This window comes from Toxotes jaculatrix, chromosome 19 (assembly GCF_017976425.1).
Source record: "Toxotes jaculatrix isolate fToxJac2 chromosome 19, fToxJac2.pri, whole genome shotgun sequence".
Taxonomy (NCBI): Eukaryota; Metazoa; Chordata; class Actinopteri; family Toxotidae; genus Toxotes; species Toxotes jaculatrix.
The window spans coordinates 20,750,711-20,771,977 of NC_054412.1; the positions used below are offsets into that span (position 1 = coordinate 20,750,711).

Sequence of the window (21,267 nt, forward strand, 5' to 3'; positions counted from 1 at the left end):
TTTAAAACGCACTAAATCTCGATTTGGGAGCCATTTTACCATACGTATGATATTACGCATTTCGTTAAAATTGATTTTAAAAATACCATTACAACCAAAACGTAACCCAACCGTCATTTCCCCGCCGTCCCATATGGAACTGTCCATCGATGACGTTGACCAATCAAAACTAAGTGGCAGATTTTAAAATAACCAAAGGGAGTCCCTCCTAGTGCGCTTACAGCGGTTGTTTAGGGATATCTAGTTTTAGGTCATCTATAAAAATGAATTCGTTTGCCTGGTAATTTTAGTTTGTGGTGACCACCAGAAAGTAAAATGACTGAAGAGTCGGCTGTTAAAGTTTGTGTTCGAGTCCGTCCGCTTATTGCGAGGTAAGTTTGAGTCAGTAATTCATAAGTTAACTAGAAGCTAGCTTTAATATACCTGATGCTAACTGTCAACGTTACTCGCTGAACTAATGCTGGCATTTGTCGGCAACATTGTAACTTTTATTATAACTGTGTATCTCAGTTCAGTGATAAAAATGTATTTTGTACGTCTTCATTTTATGTAACGTCGTCTAACCTGAGGAAAGTGAGTGGTGAGGGGCCATAGGCATTTAGTTTAGTTATCTGTTTTTGTTACATTTTATCTGCGTCTGAATGCATTACAGAATCAACTATACTACGGATCATGTGTTTTGGTGGTTACTTTGTTTAAGCTACATTCACTGCAGTAATGAACGTTAGGATGGGAACGAAGGTGGCGCCGTTTGGCACCGGTTTTTGTCCCTGTCGGTCAGCAAAGCATCACCGCTGACGTTAGCGTCGCACCCAACAGTTGAGAAGAACTGAGGATACAAGACTGGACAACCGACTGTCAGTTTATTACACCTCTTATGTTTTATCACAGATATTGACATACAGGAGAAAACTGTGGCTTTTGTAAGAGATGAACTTAGATTGTTGATATTTTCGATAGCATAGTTGCTATGGGGAAAACCCCATGTTATTTTGGAAATCTTAGTATTGGAGAGGTGATTTCTGGGTTATATTACTAATGTATAAAGCAAAATACCACATTCATTAATGCAAATGTACAACTAAAAAGACTAATTTACTAATTTACAAACAAGGAAAAAATACTGTGACTCAGTTTGTTCTTTACAAATGCAATCAATTAGTTAAATTTATTTTTGGTATAAACTTTGTAGATATGTGATATGTCCTGTTTTTTTTTTTGTTTGTTTGTTTTTTTGGAGTCTAAGTTATGACTAAGTCTAAGTCAAGACTAAGGGCCTAACTTTTAATTTTAACTTCACAGTGGCACTAGGTGGATGGACAGTGGACCAACAAAGTTATTACAGTTCATCCTATGGGGGACATGAATGTCTATACCAAATGTATTACCAGTCCATCCAATAGTTCATGAGTTATTTCAGCCAGGACCAAATTGGTGGACTGTTTGGCCAACAGGCCCTACTGCCATGCTGCTAACGTAGCCTAAAAACTGTTAAGACAGACTCAAAACAGATTATGATATAAAATTAATCTCACAGGAAAAAAACCCCAAACATTTTCTCTTGAATGTGTTGTTGAGAAAGTCTATTAATTATGTTATTAATGTTTCAATATATATCTTGAATGTATGTCCTTGTTACAGGGAAGAAAGTGCTGGATCGGAGAATGCAGAGCCTGTCCAGCTGGTTTGGAGAGCTGATAAGAAATCAATCCATCAGATTGATGATGGGAATTCCACCAAGAGCTTTAGTTTTGGTATGTTTATGTGGCATTGTAGGAGATTAAGAAATGTGTTTAGTGGTTATCGTGATTCCTTTGAGCCATCTAGCGTAGCGTAATAGTGTTGCTGGTCATAGTAATGGAAATGTCCTTTACATTCTCTTTCCTCCTCTGTTGTTTGCAGATCGAGTGTTCACTGCTGAAGAAACAACCAATCAGCTCTACCTGGACATTGCAAAGCCTCTGGTTGTTTCCACTGTTGAGGGATACAACGGTATGTAATGGAAACTGAATGTAGTGAGACTTGTCTTGTGGTATCATGTTGTTCCATCTCACTCATTGTAGCTGAATGGTTTGTATTTTGTTTATATATCTGTTCTGTGTTTGAACCACAGGAACCATATTTGCTTATGGACAAACTTCTTCTGGAAAGACTTTCACCATGATGGGGAGCAACCATACTCCTGGAGTGATACCTCTCGCTGTAGAAGATGTCTTCCAAACCATTAAAACTGTAAGAACTGGATCACATGTTCGAAACATGCAGCAGTTTGTTGTTCAATCACTCTTTATTCTAACCACTGTTCTTTCTTCCAAAGTGTCCGAAGAAGGAGTTCCTTCTCAGGGTGTCTTACATGGAAATCTACAACGAGACTGTCACCGATCTGCTTGTTGACAGCTGGAAACGAAAACCACTGGAAGTCCGTGAGACAATAAATGTAAGTGAGCTATGTAGAAGTTTGGCAGAAACTGTTTTCAGTGACCGTCTGATTAATGCTCACAACCTGCAGCTACAGCTTGAAAATGAAATAAGCAGCATTAGATATGAAATTTTGATTAAATGTATCTGACATATTGTAAAAGCAAAATATTTTGCTACAATTAGGTCCTGTTTTATATTGACTGTGACACTGTCTTGATAATTACTGTGTGCAGAAAAACATCTATGTGGCAGACCTGACGGAGGAACTGGTTACATCTCCTGCACAAGCCCTAGCCTGGATTCGAAAAGGAGAAAGTAAGACCTGAGTTTATTACTGAACACGAGAACCATGCTGTGTGTAACAGACTGTTTGTAGTAACCAATGTATTTTCTGCAAAATCTGTAGAGAACCGCCACTATGGAAAAACAAAAATGAACCAGCGGAGCAGCCGCTCACACACCATTTTCCGAATGGTAAGCAAATGCACAACATTCAGTAATGTGTAGGATTCAGAGGAAACTTGGATTTTTCATGATCGTGATTTCCTTAGATCTTAGAGAGCCGAGAAAGGAGCGACCCAGCATCAGGTGAAAATGCGGATGGAGCCATTATTGTGTCTCATTTGGTAAGCTAGCACCTTTTTATTTTTGTTGTCTATCTTTCCACTAACTTGGCTTTCTGTGTCATAGCTTGTTTTGCAGTCATCATTTGTTCACTAACCACTTTTGCCTCCTCTTCTAGAATTTAGTTGATCTGGCTGGATCTGAGAGAGCGAGTCAAACAGGAGCTGAAGGTAAGGTGGAGTCAAAGCTATAGAGTGTTTTATCCATATGAAATACAAGCTGTACAAGACCTGATGTCAGAGATTACTGTGTATACACCACAGTATGTAGTGAGTTTACATTAATCCATCTGTTTTGATATCTAAGGCACACGTTTCAAAGAAGGTTGCAATATCAACCGCAGCCTGTTCACACTCGGCCAAGTGATCAAGAAACTGACTGATGAAAGCCAGAAGTAAGTAAACGACTGATATACAATACACTTATTACATTAAAAACACAACTAGTAATTTGAATTACATCATTGATGCATCCAGTAACGAGCATCACCATTTTCACGTAAATCTCAATAATCTCTTAAAGAAATAGTTCAACATTTTGGGGAGTGTGCTTATTTGCTTCCTTTCTGAGAGTGAAGTGAGAAGCTGGAACTATTTCTTTTGTGTATCCATCCACCGAGTGCCTCTGTGCAGCAAGTAGACTGTCAATACAGTCGGTGAGCACAGGTTTTGGTTTTGTCCTCTGGACAGGACTGGCTAGGATAAGACGTCTCTCAGAGGCTATGCACAGAAATGCAGCTATCTTTTGTTTCTCAAGAAATAGCTCCAGCACATAACTCCCCTGAATATATTGCCCCGGTGCATGTTGGGAGGTTTGGAAACAAATCGCATCATGGTTTCAGTCAGAGGTGTGGACACGAGTCACGTGACTTAGACTCAAGCCACATTAAGACAGGGCCCTGCTCTGTACATGACAATATCAGTCCTCTCATCTAACTCTTGGAGTGAATGTGTATATTCTAAAAATGTTGAACTATTCCTTTATAAATCCTCTTAAGTGATTGAAAAGGCCCTAGGCCTCTATGGAATTGCAGGCATGTTTTGGGTCTCCAGTTGTGTTATTTTGGAGTGAACAGTTCATGTTTACATAAAGGAAAAATGATGGGAGTAAAAACAATGATTTTTAAAATCAAATATTAATTATTATTTGTATGTTCTAATCATTCAATTCAAGGTGCTGACATTTGCCTAATGTTTTTTCTCTTCAGGGGTTTCACCAACTACAGAGACAGTAAGCTAACCCGCATCCTTCAAAACTCCTTGGGCGGCAACGCTAAAACAGTCATCATCTGTACCATCACGCCTGTCACTCTAGATGAGACCCTCAGCACTCTGCAGGTTGGTGGACTTCTGTCCTGCACAGCCCCTAACACTGCTACCTTGACATTTTAATGTTCAAATGTTATGTACAAATACTAAATGGTTCATTTTATAAGATTTGCTCCTTCGCTCTGTGCATTCATGTAAGATGAAACTCTACATCTGATCAAAGCAGACGATGCTTCACAAGATGTTTCTTTGTATTAGTTTGCCAGCACTGCAAAGAAAATGAAGAACGACCCGCATGTGACAGAGGTGTCTGATGACGGGGCTCTGCTCAAAAGATATCGCAATGAAATCGTAGACCTCAAACGACGACTTCACGAGGCAAGTGTTACCGCTCTTTGTTTTCCTTCAGCCATGTTCTGTTCTTTGTACCCACTGACCTGTGCATGTTCCTCCTACAGGTTTCTTCGAGGACGCAGACCACAGCGACTGAGAAGGAGGTTCTCGCCCAGCTGCTTCAAGAAAAGGATCAGCTCCAGAGAGAACAAGAGGACAGGATCAGAAACCTCACCAAACTTATCGTCACCAGCTCCAACCTCGTTCCTGTTAAAAAGGTATCGATGTCACCAAATAAAGCTGTAGTTCGACTACGGCTTTGTCTTCATTCTCATACTCTCTTATTCTGTTTTTAAGATGCCTAAGCGCAGAGTTACGTGGGGAGGAAAGATGCTCAGACTTGCCCGTCCATCTGCCTGTGATGGTGGCTCATCTGACCTCAGCTTTGCAGAATCTTTCACACGGAAGAGGAAAGCTGACCGCTCCTGTTTGATGGAGCTGTGTGAAGGTATGGATAATGAAGTGTAAAATCATTATATATATGTATGCATGTGTCACTTTATTAACGGGTTAAATGCATCCATGGCTTATTTTAACAGACGATGAGGACTTTGACTCTCACTGGGAGATTCCTGATGAGCCGTCAGATGAAATGGAGACGAGTCAGAGCTCTGTGACTGTCCGAAGCTTTGGAGACAGGTGAATGTCTTCCTAATAACAGTTACAGTAGTTGTCATTCTCAAGACAGCAAATGTAACACCTTTATTATTGCTTTATTTATCAAAATCTATAGCTTGTGGTGAGTTTGCTTTTTCTGTCTCTCAGGGAACTAAACTTGATGTATTGATTTTCTGATGGTGTGGTCACATTTGGTCTGCCTGATCATGCTTTGGATAAAAATAATCCAGATCTGCGAAGCGTTTCAGAGTTTCTGTCCCCTTAGACACCTTTTAGTCTAGCCATGATTTGACATTGAGAAAGTCTCTCTTTGCTTTGAACAACTTGACACCTGACACTTGGGTGAAGGGTGTACAGTTCAAATCTGGATGATTACAGTAGTCCTGGAGCAGCGACATCACGTGAGGTGGTACCTTGCTCCCTCTGGTAGGATAATTTTTTATATTAGACAGTGTTTTACACTGTATGTTCCAGCTAACTCATGTGGAGTAAAACCCTGGACTTTGAGTGTTTGGAGGTAGTTCACAGTTGTCGAACATATTAGTGATCTGTATGTTTTATCTCTTTGCCAGTCCCAAAGACTTTGTGTCTCCAGACCGGATGCGTGAGCTTTCAGGGAAAGTGTCCAACCTGGAGCTGCAGCTGGAAATGGAGCTTCAACAGAAGGAGGAGGCCATGAGCCAGGTAGAAACATTGGATGGCAGAGTGGCAGAGCTACAGCTGCAGCTGCAAACAGAGGCCCAGCACAAACAGGAAGCCCTGGAGAAAATACAGACAGCAGAACAGAGGGCTGCAGAGCTGGAGCTGCAGCAACAAACAGAAGCTCAGCAGAAACTGGAAGCCATGGAGAAGGTGGTGATGCTGGAGTTGAGAGTGGCAGACCTGGAGAGACAGCTGGGAGAGCACACTCAGACTGAAGAGCAGGTGTGCTGTGTTTAAACATACCTGTTCTCTGTACCTCTGTGTTAGCTTGTTTCAGGAGTAATCTTCATACCTTGTTTTCCAGATGAGAAGAGAGTTTGCAGACACCGTCCAGCTGTGTGAAACTCTGGCTTCAGAGAAGGTAAATGCCTGATGGAGCACATCTGCTCTGACTATAACTGATCTCACAACTCGGTAGCCTGTTTTTCAGATGTGAGAAGAGTTATCTTTTTAACTTTTTGTATGCATTTTTGGAATTAAAAAATTGTATTAAATAAACCAGGAGCATCATTTAATCTAGCATCTAGTTTTGTGGCTAAACTATCATTATCACGTAAAAGAAGGGAATCATTTCAACAACAAAAGGACAGACATGTACTCAAGCTGCTAGTGATTAAAAGGAACATTTGGGCAGTGAGATTCAAGTGTAAATGCTCTCTGATGCTTAAACTGATGAAATTGTCTATTTCTAGGACATGGTGGTTACTGAGCGAGAATATCTGAAAGAAGAGCTGGGGATGTTCATAGAGCAGACTGAAAGTCTGGAGAAAGAGAAGGCTACTCTGTTACAGGAGCTGGAGGAGAAGACCGAGATGGATGAATTCAAAACCCTGGAGGAGGAGTTCAGAAAGGAGCATGAGGTAAAGTTAGTTGTTTGATTTCATTCAGAATCCACTTACAGTAAGATGATTCAGGGATAGTAGAGTTAGATGTAATGGGGATGGGGGTTTTTTTTTCTTTTGTTTTTGTATTAAATATATTCATTTTTTATTATCATTTTATTATTATTTTGCCATTCCTGAATGATTTGATTTACAGAATTTACTCTTTTTTTTTTTTTTTTTTGGTGCAAACTTGCAGAACAAGTTGCAAAATGAAATATCCAGCCTGAAGAAGGCCATCGAATCCTCTGAACTCCAATGCCAGGAGCTCCAGGTAAGACAACATGCACCACCTTCGACACTTCACCTGTGTTGAATCATATTGTTTAGTGCGGAGTAGAACAGTCTTTCAGTCCACTATTGGGTCGCAGTTTTGTTACAACTCCAGCCATCAACTACACTGGTTACAACAAATGTCGCGGACTGTGTGTGTGTGTGTGTGTGTTGGGGTTGAAAGGGAGCTTTCACCAATCTGGCTTGTAATGTGTACAGTAATTTCAACTTGTGCCTACCTCACTGACCAGTTAATGTTAGGATATTGAGGAAAAAGTGATTCTGAAATTGAAAATGTTTGACTCCTATGATTATTAGAAGCTAAGCCTTTTTTTTTTATTTTTCAAGAAAAAACTGGAAACCCTGTCTGAGGAGCTAAAGAAGAAAACTGAATTTGCAGAGGAACTTCAGAGTATGGTATGTGTTTTTTTTTTTTTTAATCACCTGTAAGTTAAGGCCAGTCCATAAAATGCCTGTTTTAGTAGAGACAGCCAAATGCTGTTACAGTAAGACAGAGTTCCACAGGTAGATTGTGTCCTACAGTCATCAAGGGCCATGATAATAAACACCTCGGTTTTCTGAGAATCAGTTGAAGTGATCATTATAATAAGCAGGAGAATTCTGTCATGTTGCCTCCTTTCAGAGCGGCAAGGACCTGGTGCAGGAGGTGACAAAGCTCCGTCGCTCCCTGGATGATGCAGAGGGAGTCAGCAGAGACACGAAGAAGGAGTGGGCTGTCCTGCGCAGTCAGAGCATAGCTCTGGAAGAGATGAATGTGAGTGAATTTAACCTTTCGCAGCCTGAGAATCTATCTAGCAGCTGCCACACCCCTGAAGGGCTAGTGTGTGGGCCCCCTTCGTCACTGATTGCAGCTTTAATTTAATGTTCCTTGTCATACTCTCCTCTCCAGGTGACCCTGAGTGCCAACCATAAGAAGATGGAGGCTGAGGTAAACAGCCTGCGTTTTCAACTTGAGACAGAGAAGTCAAACTACAGGAAGATGCAGAGCGACCTCCAAAAAGAGCTGAACGTTGCCTTTGATGAGAACACCAAGCTCACCTCTCTGCTAGATGGCAAAGTTCCAAAGAGTAGGTTTAAAGTTAAGGTTGTGAGTGCAAATATTCAGTTCATTATATTTATTGCGCTCAGTCTACAGTGCACTCACACTGGAGTCTCCTTTCTCTTTCTCCAGATCTGATAGACAGTGTGGAACTTGAGAAAACAGTGACCAATCTGAATAAAGAGCTGACAGCATCTCGAGAAACAGAGGGAGCTCTCCGAGCTCAGCTGGAGGAGCTGGCTTCCTTTCAGACTCTTCCAGATAAGGTGGACAACTTGATGAAGCAGGTAAGTCCCCCAGACATCCTCAAGATTAGTGTCGGAGCATTACAAACGACATCGGTTGTATCACTTAATTTATTGTTATCTCAGGTTTGTGAGTTGACCGAGGAGTTGTGTACGGCTCAGACTGAGAGGGACGGCCTGCTCTCAGCCCAAGCTCAGTGTCAGGAGGAGGCTCAGCAGCTCAGAGACTCCCTGCAGACATCTCAGGATGAGATTCTGAAAATCCAAGCAGACCTTAGCGCCGCTGCTCAGAGGGAGACGGAGCTGAGTCAGCAGTGTGCGGATTTAGCACAGCAGCTGGATTCACTTCACGCAGACCTGGAGCGCTCTAATGCTGAGAGGAGTCAGCTCATGGCGAGCATTGAAGAGAAAGGCTTGAAAGTAAGTTACTATATATACATGATTATATTTTAAAATATTCCAAGGATATCTCTATTCATGCTTAATTTTTTTTTCATTCCAGCTTGAGGAGCAGGACCAGCATAGTGCATCACTGGTGGAGAAACTGAATGAGATGCAGCAGCTGATAAAAGATTTGGAGGAGAAGCTTGCTGACAGTGAGGTTTCCAGAACCACAGAGGAGGAGATCAGCAAAGAACTTCAAGAACAAGTATGGCACTGATGATACTTTGTTTGATTAAATCTTTTTTTTTTTTTTTTTTACAACTGATATTAATATTTTGTGAATTCTGATGTTGACTGTAAATTGTTTCATGCCTTTCTCTCTCTTTCACTCATAAATTGTTTCTGCAATTAAAAGTGTACATCAGTTAATGAGCATATACCATACATACATTTACTATAAATGTAACCTCAAGTCTTTTCTTTCTTTTTCTTTTTAACTTGGATATTTCTAGCTGAACCAGCTGACTGAAGAGCTTCGGTGTGTGCGAGCGGAGAAAGAAGCTCTCCTGTCTGAGCAGAATGCTGGTGCTCAGAGCTCTGCAGAGGAGATGGAGAAGCTTCTCTCTACAGTCACATCTCTGACTGCAGAGAGAGACCAGCTCAAGATGGACCTGCAGCAGAAGGAGGACATGGTGAGTGACTGCTTATTAAAATGCCAAGACCAATCTGTTGAGATCTCTTAAATATTTTTCTGATGTCGGCCATCCTCGCTCACAATTTTAATGAAACGCTTATACAAAGAAGTTTGTTTTGGGTGTTTCTTAAATGTTCTTTGTGCAATTATGTCAACATTTGTTCCATATAAGCTCTTGATCTGCAATTCTATTTGTGTTTTTCTAGCTAAACCAGCTTAACTTCCTTCCTTGCCAGTGTTCTAATACTTTGTTGGAAATCTTCCCATGTAAACAGATGTCGAGCCTGTCACAGGAGCTTCAGTGTGTGCGAGCGGAGAAAGAAGCTCTCCAGTCTGAGCAGAATGCTGGGGCTCAGGGCTCTGCAGAGGAGATGGAGAAGCTGCTGTCATCAGTCACATCTCTGACTGCAGAGAGAGACCAGCTCAAGATGGACCTGCAGGAAAATGTGGAGATGGTCAGTTATCATGTGACTGCTTTGCAAGTTCAAATTAGTTTTACAATGCATTAAATTCTTTCAGCTGTTTTGAGCTTGACATAACCCAAAGGAATTTTTTCTTTCTTATCAAACAGATGATTGAGAATCAGGAGGAGCTGAGGACAACTCTGGAGAAGAACCGTGAACAGAAGGAGAGGATCAGACAGTTGGAGTCTGCACAAACATCCGAACAGGTTGGTACTATGATTGAGATGAATGCACAGCTGGAGCCACTACAAACACATGTAAGACTTTCTTGATAGGTCAGGAAAACTGGGCCTTGTCTGTGGGATTTAATATGTCCTGAGCAAATAAATCCTGAATAGAAATGTTCACAGTTTTAGAGATCCTTGCATCATATTTCATTCTCATTTAGTTTACTTTATCAGAAGCACCCCTCTGACGTTCTTTTTTTCAAAATGTCAAACATTCTCTTATTTTCAGGTTGCAGAGGCTCAGTGTCTCCTACATTCCCTCCAAGAGGAGCTACAGGAGCAGAAACAGAAGAACTCAGAGCTGGTCAAACTGTGTGAACAGAACGAATCGGACTCACAGCAGCAGGTGAGTTAAACAGTTAGTGAAGGATACCTTTAAAACTGATCCTTCATCATCTGTGCTCTTACCGGTGTTTGGTATGTTGCCATTTAAACAGTCAAAGACTCTGACGGAGGAGCTTGAGAGTGTGCGAGCAGAGAGGGACGCCCTGTTGTTCGAGAAGGAGAGCAGCTGTCAGAGCGCCACAGAGGAGATGGAGAAGCTGCTGTGCAGAGTGACGTCTCTCAGTGAGGAGAGAGATCAGCTGCAGGAGATACTGGAGGGACTGAGACAGGAGAAGAACCAGCTCAAAGCAGAACTGGAGGACAGGATGGAGACGGTAAGTTAACATGGTTTTATTTGTGCGTCTGTATGTCTTTTCTTGGGATTTGTTGACATCCTTCGTCCAAACAGATGTCATATTTTTTGGGGTTTAAGTGTGATCACACTGTCTCACACATTCTTAGGCTACAGACATTCACAACCTTCAACCACTTCAAGAGCAGAATCAAACGGAAAATCTAAGCCAAGAGAGGCAATCTCAGCTAGAAGAAGAGGTTTGTTCCTTGCATATTTCACTCAAGCTGTGCATTTAGTTTACATTATCAGAAGGACTTTAGCCCCTTTGATTCTCTTTTTTTTTTTTCAAAATATCAAACATTCTCTTATTTTCAGGTTGCAGAGGCTCAGTGTCTCCTACATTCCCTCCAAGAGGAGCTACAGGAGCAGAAACAGAAGAACTCAGAGCTGGTCAAACTGTGTGAACAGAACGAATCGGACTCACAGCAGCAGGTGAGTGAAACAGTTAGTGAAGGATACCTGATACCTGACATCATACATCATCTGTGCTCTTACCGGTGTTTGGTATGTTGCCATTTAAACAGTCAAAGACTCTGACGGAGGAGCTTGAGAGTGTGCGAGCAGAGAGGGACGCCCTGTTGTTTGAGAAGGAGAGCAGCTGTCAGAGCTCCACAGAGGAGATGGAGAAGCTGCTGTGCAGAGTGACGTCTCTCAGTGAGGAGAGAGATCAGCTGCAGGAGATACTGGAGGGACTGAGACAGGAGAAGAACCAGCTCAAAGCAGAACTGGAGGACAGGATGGAGACGGTAAAAATTTAACTGAAAGCTGTAAATTGAGAAATTGAGAGAGTGGTAGCAAATCCAAGGAGAGTGGAGGGCCAGCCTTGCCCCAATTTAATCTCTCATTACTGAGCAACAAATATTATTAACATAATCTTGACCATAAATCTGGTTGGATGGCTCGCATCACCAAGCCAGTTGGCTAAAATTAGAAAGAGGGGATTGCTTACCTTTCTGTATAGGTGCAATTGTCACATCCCAGTACCACTGAGTAAGTTAACACGTGACCATAATCTTTTAATACATGATAACATTTGTCTCAGATTGAGAGACGTCTTTTCCCTTTTAGATGGAGCTTTCACCCAATGGAAGATTGACTGCTTCTCAACAACACTTACTCCTCAGCTGCTAGAAGCTTCTACAGGGGACGAGTTGCTAAAGAACTTAAATTCTGGAAAAAAGCTAAAGTTCCTCCTGAGGATCACAGAACTAACTGATACACTTAACACCTTGAGACAAGTAGCTTTATCTTGAATGATATACTGGGGTAATTAAAAATATATATATATGGTCACCATTTAATCCTTTTCTTGAACTGCATACAAACTGATTATAAACTTTAAAAAAAATTCACGTGCTGGGCAGGCAGGTGAACGGCTGGTTAAATGGTTAGATCCCCTTTTTTATCTTTCCCTTCCTTTTCTCTCTCTTTTATTTTACATCATGTTTATGAAGTGTGTGAAAATTGAAGCAATCCTCTGTTCTGTATAATTGTGAAATGCTTCCACTTCAAAATATTTGAAATGAAATCCTGAAAGTTATGATTTTAAAGATCCAGGAACACCTTCAGACCTCATACAAACTAATGTCACGTTCTCTCACGTGTTCTCTCCCTCCCATGATGCAGTGTGAGTTACAGCAGCAGCTCAGCTCTGAGCAGGAGGCTCAGCGACTTCTACAGGTTAGATCCTTTTATTCTCCTTGTTACACCACAGTGACATTTTTATTATTTCAAATTTGCTTTAGTTTCATTTCATTGTTCCATTATTCATTTTCTTCAGTTTATTCAGTTTCTGTTGTTGCTTAGCACATGAAGTCTTCACAAGATAACTTGAATAATTGAACATGTTAATGATTCAGAACCAACAGCTGGAGATGGATCTGGAGAAGAGCAAGGAGGAGGTGAGCCAGTTGAAGTCTGACCTTCAGGAGAATGTAGAACTGGTGAGTTGCCCCACCCTCACCACCATACCCTCATTTTCATTTGACACATTTGGGGGTTTCAATTTTCCTGTAAACTTCATTCATGCAGCTCAGATTTTTAGTGTAGTGATAACAGAGCACTACCTGAAATAAATTCTTATCGCAGACGGCAGAAGAGAAGTTTTGCCTAGTTTTGCAGCATCGGTTCATTCCTTGTCGCCAGGCAACAAGGGTCAGACATTGGGGCGGCTCAGCTGATGTAGCGACCTCACTCCAGGGTTGATGGAGCTGACTTTACAGTAAGGTTGATAATGGCTCTTTACAAGAAGGCAGAAGTTTGGAGGTGACACAGCTGTTGCTGACCTCTGAGTTCTGTTGTCATTGGAGTCTGATAAAACTCTGCTGCACTCACTTTCCCTGACTAGACTTGTTAAATAGTCTGGAAAGTAATTTTGCTGGCTGGACATCAAAACTTAAAAAATATGATCCAAGGGACTGCTGAAGTACAGAATCTTAAAAAAAAAAAAAGCTTTTAAAAAGCGCACTTCAGTATTGCATGACAAACCACTAATCCACTAATCAGTGAATCAACTATCTGTTGCAGCTTTATTAATGAGACAGCCCAAGACTTCCCTGGTTATTGTACAAAAAGGATTTGTACAGAAGAGATCTTCACTTGTAAACTCATGTGGTGGAAATGTCTTTCAGATGATCGAGAACCAGGAGGAGCTGAGGGTGTCTCAGGAGAAGATCAGAGTTCTCCAGGATGAGATTAACATTCTGCAGAGTCAGAAGGCAGAGCTGGAAAGCAGACCGAGCAGAGGGAGTGATGGAGAGAGTACTCTCCAGATACAAGAGCTTCAGAATCAGGCAGGACTTCTATACATGAAGATCACACACAGTGAACCTGCTGCCTAATGCTGGCTCTTCCCTGCTGAACAGATTGTTAACAGATTATTTAATCGCTGTCTAAACTTGTGTTGAATTTTGGCCAGATTGTTAAAAACGTTTTTAAACAAGCTTATTCACACATGGACATTACATTCATACCATTACCAATATTTGAAATTACAAGTGGGTCTTTCCTCTCAGATTCAGACTCTGGCTGAGGAGCTTGAGAGTGTGCGAGCAGAGAGAGACGGTCTGCTGTCTGAGAGGACAGCCAACACTAAGAGGTCCCAGGAGGAGATGGAGAAGCTGCTGTGCAGAGTGACGTCTCTCAGTGAGGAGAGAGATCAGCTGCAGGAGATACTGGAGGGACTGAGACAGGAGAAGAACCAGCTCAGGGCAGAGCTGGAGGACAGGATGGAAACACTACAGAGTGAGGTTTGTCAGTCAGCATCCATTGCACACCTGCATGCATGTTGGTGCACACAACAGCAACTGCAGTAGGACCTTTTGATTCATTTGAACCATGTGCACATTGATGGAAGGTGGTTTTATCCATCAGTAAGATAAATTTCAGGGCTTATACAAAAGACACTGGAAGTTTCCAAGCGTGTTTAAAGTTCTTTCCCATATGCTGTTAATATTTATACATTTTCAAATATTTGGCTCTCATCTGCTTCAACAGATAGCACAGCTGAATGCATCTCTACAGACTGTTACTGTGCAGAAGAAACAGCTGGAAGATGATCTGCAGCAGAAGCTGAACATGGTGAGGGAACTGCTCATCAGAAGTGATTTCAACTTCACTATAATCACACATTTTTCTGTCAAATTCTGTCTTTAGTATTTTCTTTTTGTTTTCTGTATTCTCATTCTTGTGAATTTTATTTTCCTAAAGTTTCTGCTCCGGGTGACATTTGTATGCTAGGCTGACAAAAGTTAATGTTTTGTTTAAGGCATCCACAACACAAGAGCTTCTACAGTCAGTGCAAGAGGAGCTGCGTGAACAGAAGCAGATGACCTCTGATCTGCAGAGGCTGAGTGAGGAGAAGGAGTCTTCTTTAGACCAACAGGTTCGTGTCTAATACCTCGCTTTCATTCGTGAAACTCATGTGAAATGTTTTGAGAGCAGAATGAGTCTTCAACTCCTCCATTCTCCACAGATGAGGACTCTAACAGAAAAACTGGAGAAGATTGAAGCAGAGAGAGACGGTCTGCTCTCTGAGAAGGAGAGCAGCTGTCAGAGCTCCACAGAGGAGATGGAGAAGCTGCTGTGCAGAGTGACGTCTCTCAGTGAGGAGAGAGATCAGCTGCAGGAGATACTGGAGGGACTGAGACAGGAGAAGCAGCAGCTCAGGGCAGAACTGGAGGACAGGATGGAGATGGTATGTTTGTGCAGTTTTACAGTCGCTGGTAATCTGGCAGCAGTTACTGAAACCAGCACTTTTGCGTTGTCAGTCAGTTCATTCTTCCTTCCATCTACAGATCTCAGCCATCCAGGAGAAACTGAGCGAGCAGGAGCAGCTGAACGTGCAGCAGCAGTCTGAGAGAGAAGAACACAAGGCCAGGCTGCAACAGGAAGTAGGTCCAAAGCATTTACTGCCAAGGTTTTAAAGGAATAGTTTGATGTTTTTGGACCATAGGCGTATTCTCTCTCTTGTCGCAAGCAGAAAAAATCTGCCAGCTCCTTTGCAGCTCATTAATTAATTTCGTTATATTGCATTTGTTTAATCTGTATAAAAACTGAAGGGTAAAAATGACAAAATTATGTGTCAGTTTATTTTCATGGCTCGGCGGAGTAACCCCCCCGGAGTCTCTGCTGGTTGCCTGGCAACCTCATGGTGACCACAAGCAGTGAGAGATCATGATCTCTAACAAGGCCCCTCTCTATTGGCATTGCTATTTGCTTTGATGCCCGTTCTGAATGACCCATCACTGTGTCTGTTGGTGCTGTCAGGTGCAGCAGATGGAGGAGCAGCTCCAAATGTACAGGGAGAGACAAACTAGTGCTAAAGCCGAAGCAGATGCCTTACAGCAGGTTCGTCTACAGTCCAACACGAGTCATTTGGGAGTTTTTTCTTACTCTCTTTGTTTGTTTTTTTTAATCTGGTATTATTTTTATCATCTGCTTTCAGGCCCTCAGTGAAGCCAACACAACCATCTCAGCCCTCAGAGAGCAGCTGAGTAATCTGAATCAGGGCACCACTGGAGTCGAGGAGGCAGTGTCGCCGAGGTTACACGACTCCGCTGAGCAGCTTCAGGTAAGGTCATCGGTGATTGATTGATTTAAATACATCGCTCAAAAGCAAAGACATTCTAACAAAGGAGTTCAATATACCTCTGATATCACTGCAGAAGTCCTTCACAAGATTCCAGCAGTTTATAGACACTTGCTCCAAGTATAACTCTGCATCCATGGACAAGGCTCTGAGAGCGCAGAGTTCCATGAATGACCATCATCTGACGTCTCTTCCAAAACCCACCATGGACGCCTACACCACTATCTGTCAGCTGGGACTGGAGACGGTTCAGAGTCTGGGGAACATTATAGTAAATATCAGTAATTTCTCAATTTGAAATTTCATAAAGGTGTCACTCTTTTGATCAGGCTGTAACTGAAAACTTCGTCGCTCTCTGCTTCCCCAGGCACGTCTACGGGCGCAAGCCCAAGCCTGCAAGCATCTGTTTGAGGAGCTGGTGAAGAAAGATTTGGCTGTTTTTGAGCAGAGGCAGCTGCAGGACGTGCTGCTGTGCCGAGCGCAGGCACCCAGCTACTCTGTCAGAGACGAGGGCTTCCACGTACTGCGGGAGAACAGACTGACTGAGCTGCTGAGCAAGAGGCAGCTCTACCAGCAGGTGAGAATGCATCTCAGGCTTTTCAAACAGGTTGTCTTCCACTTAAGTTATTTAGTAAATGTCTTTATCCAGAGCATGACATTCTACATTATGTGATTGTGTTGTTGTTCCTCATCATATAACATCTGTCCGACCGTTACTGTGCTGAAACTTTACGACGACTCTGCTGGCTTTGTAGAAAATGGCCAGCATTTTGGAGACGCTCTGGGCCAACATGGCTTCTTATCCCAGAGAACTGTCAGCTGAGATCACAGAGAGAGAGAAGTTCAAGGAGCAGCTGCAGGCCGTGCTCACCGCCCAGCCAATCAGCTTCAGCGCGCTCGACGGCATCCTGAGCCGTGAGCTAGACCGCAGGTCTGCAGTGGCTCACAGGAAGAAGATGACTCTGCAGGTAGTTTAACATTCACTTCTCTAATTATCTCTCCCACAGGTAGGAGGGAGGTACTGTGTGAGGGATGTCTCTGATGTTAATTGAAAAGCTAGTTTACCAAAATATACTTATTTCAATGCTGTTGCGTGCATTTCTAATGCCATATTATCCATGTTCCTCCTTCAGGGCATCAATGATGAGCAGAGTGCTCTGATTGAAGAGTTGAAGCTGCTGGAGGCTCAGGCTGATTCTCAGCTCAGAGAGGAGAAAAGCAAAAGTTCCACTCTGCTGCAGGCTCTGGAGGGAGCTCCTCCGAAAACAGAGCTCTCCCTGCTGAAGGACAACCAGCAGCTTGTTGTTCAGCTCCAGCAAACTGAAGAAAAAGTCGAAGTATGTCTGTTCTGTATGTTTTAAATGTACAGCTAGCACCAGGCACTAACAAAGTGATCTGTCTTCCCTTCCTCTCTAGTTTCTGGGGGGGAAAAGTGTCCATCACAAAATTAAAATCTCATGTTCTGGTCTTAATAGCTAGTAGCAGAGCTTGTACCTGTTGATTATCGGCTGGTGACAGAGACTTTCTTGTTTTCCAGGCTCTACGTATACAAAATGAGCAGCTGGAGGAGGCTCAGGCCAAAGCCAACCACAGGGTGTCCAATCATAAGCAGGCCACCCAGCTCCTGCAGACAGAGCTGCAGGACAGCCGTGCACAGATTGAGGAGAAAGAGAACGTGATCCAAACGCTCAGGAACAAACTGCGGGAGTCTGAGGTTTGTGTAATATCTCAGTTGTTTACGTTTAACTTGTTTACATTTAGGTTGAGCAGCTTATATTGAAAGGTTTGTCCTTTTCCATATCAGAAAAATGCAACACCCAGTGCTGCTGAGCTGGAAATACTCCAGACTAAACTGTTCAAAATGGAGGTGGAGCTGAGTTCAGCATCTGACAAACACCAACAAGAGTAAGAACCCTTGGGGTCTTTTGAACTCTGTCTTTTGTTCTTCGTTTGTTGTTTGTTCTTTGGCTGTACTTTGGTTTTCTGTAGCTGTTTTTCAATGTGTGTCAGCCGATGGTGAAAGAGCGTTCCTTGTCTTGTTAGAAATGTTTGATGAAAGGATTTTATTTTCTATTTATTTGTTCCTTGACTGGCTGTTCTGACCAGAGCTTTTCCTCTCTCAGGATCCAGAGGATGACCACAGTGCTGAAGGAAAAGGAAGATTCACTGAGGAAGCTGAGGGAGACTCTGAGGAGATCACAACAGCAAGGAGAGGAGTCATGTGAGTCAGCAATGTGTGTCTGTGTGTGGCTGTTTGTGGTTTTCTTTTCTTTATTGCATGAAAATGCATTTGTACTTCATGTAGAAGCTATATCACAGAATCAGAATGAAGCATCTCTACTAGAAATCATTTTCTTCCATCAAAACTTAATTAAGGAATTAGTTCAGTAATTGTCATAACAAACTCAAGATGAAATACAAACATTCGTAAGAGCTTGTACCATAAATTCCTCCTGTTACGGTAAATTGAAACTAATTCTAAAGTTTGAGTTTGTGCACATGCACAACACAGCAAATAGAGAATAATACTAATATAGTTACTTTGAATTCAGTCCTGCAGGGTGAAGACCTTCATGCTAAACTGACCAACCCCAGGGGTTTGATGATCAAGAGCAGCATTCTGGTGGAGAAGACCAAACTGGAGGAAGAAGTCAAAGAGCTTCAACTGAAAATAACTCAGCTGGAAAGGTAAAATGAACTAACCTGAGATTAGATCTCCTGGAATAGTTCATGTGGTAGCCTCTTTTAGTCCTGCTCTGACATCTGTCCCCCCTGTCTCTACAGCTTGGTGTCCACTCAGCAGGCAGAGATCAGCAAGTGGAAGAGCAGAGCCATCAAGCTGAAGGCAAAGGGCACAGTTGAAGTGGACAAGCCTTCATCAACCTGCACTCCCACCAAGAGGGGCCTTCCAATGTCCCTAGAGTCTCCCAGGAAGCTGTTGGACTCTCCAAAGGTCCCTCTGCTCGACTCGCCCAAAAGCAGATTCTTTGATGTGGGGGGCAGCTCAGAGCTGCTGTCCAGATCCTGTCCCAAGCAATTCTTTGATAACTCTAGCCTCGGCACCATTCCAGGTAAGCTCCCACCGAAGTTCACCTACATAGATCGTAGATTGCAGATGTTCTTAACATCATAAAGACCTAAAGCTGTTTGTTTTGCCAGAGGTTTCACATGCTCCTGATACGCCAGATGCAGAGATGGGTAACTGTAGCAATATCACAGTGTGTGTTTGGGGGGATCACTGAGGTTGTACTAACAGAAGCATGTGGTGATGGGTCTTCCACTGAGTCCAAAAACATGACTCAGCACTGATGCGCACCTTCCTCAACTCATGATTTCACTTTTTTTACACCATAAATTATTTACAAAAAAACCCTGAAAGTTTACAAAGATATACATAAGCTTATTTTCATACAGACAAAGTCTGTGTAATGTCTGATTGAGTCAGTCATTGTTTAGAGTGAGCGAGTGGGCATAATGCCTGTATCCTTCCCCCGGCTCACTCCATCAAGGCACTACCCCTCACCTAAACCAAACCAACTATCCAAACACAATCTCCAGCTGTGTTCTGCACGTGTGAAAGGACAGTTAGCTTCCAGTAGCTAAAAGTAACAGTCTAATCCTTCTGTCCTGTGATAAATCCTCCCTTCATGAAGGTTCTAGTGTTTTCACTTTTCGTATTTTCAACTATAGGGTGGTGCAAAATAAAGACACTGCATACAGATACAGACGCACCTGTATTCAGTACAAGTCAAAGTTTTTATTAAGTCATCGTTTTGAGATGGCAAGTTGAAACTGTGACAGCTTTACAAGATAAGATAAGAAGTAAAAATCAACTAACTAACTTATTACTTTAAATTTTTGACCTACCATTTCAAAATATGAGTTGGACTCTTTGACTTTTAACATGCTTTCAGAAAAAATTGATTTAATGAATCTGACAGTATTCATTAATTCTTCCTGTTTTTCTGGTGATATGGCCAGTATATAATTACCGCACCTAGTTTTGATTTTTAAGTTTTTTTTTTTGGCAGTATAAACAAACATGGCCTCTAAAATGTCAACCAGATTTCAGCCACTACTATAATGTCTTAATGAAAAAATGTTAACTATGTTTGGTATCATTAAATAGTGTGAAGCAGTACGCACATTGTCCTGTGATGGCATAACAAATTATATGTATTGATGTGACTTCAACATCATTATTGGCTTAATAACTGGAAGTAAACCGCAAACAGATAAAACACAGACTGATGAATGCCTGAAACTCTTGATTACACCCATTACTGGAACAGTACACAGGACAAATAATGGAAAACTAATTTTACTCACATGTGAAACAGGGGAACATCACAGCTGCTCAAAGACGGAGACCAGTACAAATCCTTTGATTATGTTTATATGTTACCTGAGTTTTCATGTGTGTGATAAAAGTCTGGTGTATTACAGATGCTGCTGCAGGTGCATCCAAAAAGGAGGAGTGGTGGCCTCAGTCTACAAATCAAGAGGATATGTGCAGAACCCAGTAAAACGTATCACGTGCAATATTTCTAAATGGCTTTGTCTTTTCATTATTTCTGGCTTTTATTGTTTGTTTGTTTTTTTCATGTTTTTCTTTGTTCATTTTATCCTACACTTTTAATAAACCTTCTCTTTATTGACTCTCTCTTTCACGTTTCAGTCCACTGACTTTGTTTCCAATAAACAGAAACTATAAATTGAAAAAACACTAGTTTTTGATACAAGCTCTAACGTTGTAAAATAATATGGGGATTTAGAAAAATAATACATTGCAGAGTGTGTACATATGTCAGACCACGGGATTCAGATACAGGATGTCATTGATGTCACATTGATTTGTGGGACATAGTCAGGATATTCTTTCAGTAGTCCAGAATATTCCGAAATAATAATGTAATAATTTCAGGTCATCCACTAATCAGAGGGTCAGTGGTTGGTTTCCCAGCTGCCCCGATCCTCATGTCAAAGTGTCCTTGGACAAAATACTGAACCCCAAATTGCCCCTGATATATCATCGGTGTGTGAGTGTGAAAGAGCAGAAAAGCACTGTGAATGAGTGAATGTGGCTTGTAGTGAAAACAGTTTTGAATGGCTAAGACCAGAAAAGAGTTAGATAAATGCAGTTCATTTACCATATTGCCATGACAACCAATCAAACAGTAGATGAAAAAAATCATGTTTCCTGCCCTGATAGAGAAACAGAGTCCTGTACCTGTATAGAAAACAA

The 21,267-nt window shown here is 41.9% G+C and overlaps 1 protein-coding gene across 3 annotated transcripts; it reads left to right on the forward strand.

The window, feature by feature from the left end:
* Positions 1-239: 239 nt before the first annotated feature.
* On the forward strand, positions 240-20,685 carry cenpe (centromere protein E). 3 transcript variants are annotated; one of them, XM_041065195.1, is made up of 54 exons: positions 240-371; positions 1,642-1,754; positions 1,903-1,992; positions 2,114-2,232; positions 2,318-2,437; positions 2,655-2,736; positions 2,828-2,895; positions 2,973-3,047; positions 3,164-3,215; positions 3,352-3,439; positions 4,253-4,382; positions 4,572-4,691; positions 4,772-4,924; positions 5,004-5,154; positions 5,246-5,345; positions 5,897-6,248; positions 6,331-6,387; positions 6,719-6,886; positions 7,107-7,181; positions 7,529-7,597; positions 7,824-7,955; positions 8,091-8,268; positions 8,373-8,527; positions 8,612-8,905; positions 8,988-9,134; positions 9,382-9,561; positions 9,839-10,018; positions 10,135-10,233; positions 10,484-10,600; positions 10,692-10,913; positions 11,041-11,130; positions 11,249-11,365; positions 11,458-11,679; positions 12,560-12,613; positions 12,793-12,876; positions 13,564-13,725; positions 13,948-14,181; positions 14,429-14,512; positions 14,700-14,816; positions 14,907-15,128; positions 15,229-15,324; positions 15,701-15,781; positions 15,879-16,004; positions 16,099-16,293; positions 16,390-16,599; positions 16,778-16,990; positions 17,156-17,359; positions 17,560-17,736; positions 17,827-17,927; positions 18,146-18,243; positions 18,575-18,710; positions 18,807-19,093; positions 19,182-19,220; positions 20,469-20,685. In XM_041065195.1, the coding sequence occupies exons 1-54, from the start codon at positions 316-318 to the stop codon at positions 20,546-20,548; spliced, it is 7,371 nt and encodes a 2,456-aa protein (XP_040921129.1). In that variant the 5' UTR covers positions 240-315; the 3' UTR covers positions 20,549-20,685. The 3 variants fall into 3 exon arrangements, with proteins under 3 accessions (XP_040921129.1, XP_040921130.1, XP_040921131.1); XM_041065196.1 differs by lacking the exon at positions 19,182-19,220; XM_041065197.1 differs by lacking the exons at positions 11,041-11,130; positions 11,249-11,365; positions 11,458-11,679.
* Positions 20,686-21,267: the final 582 nt, after the last annotated feature.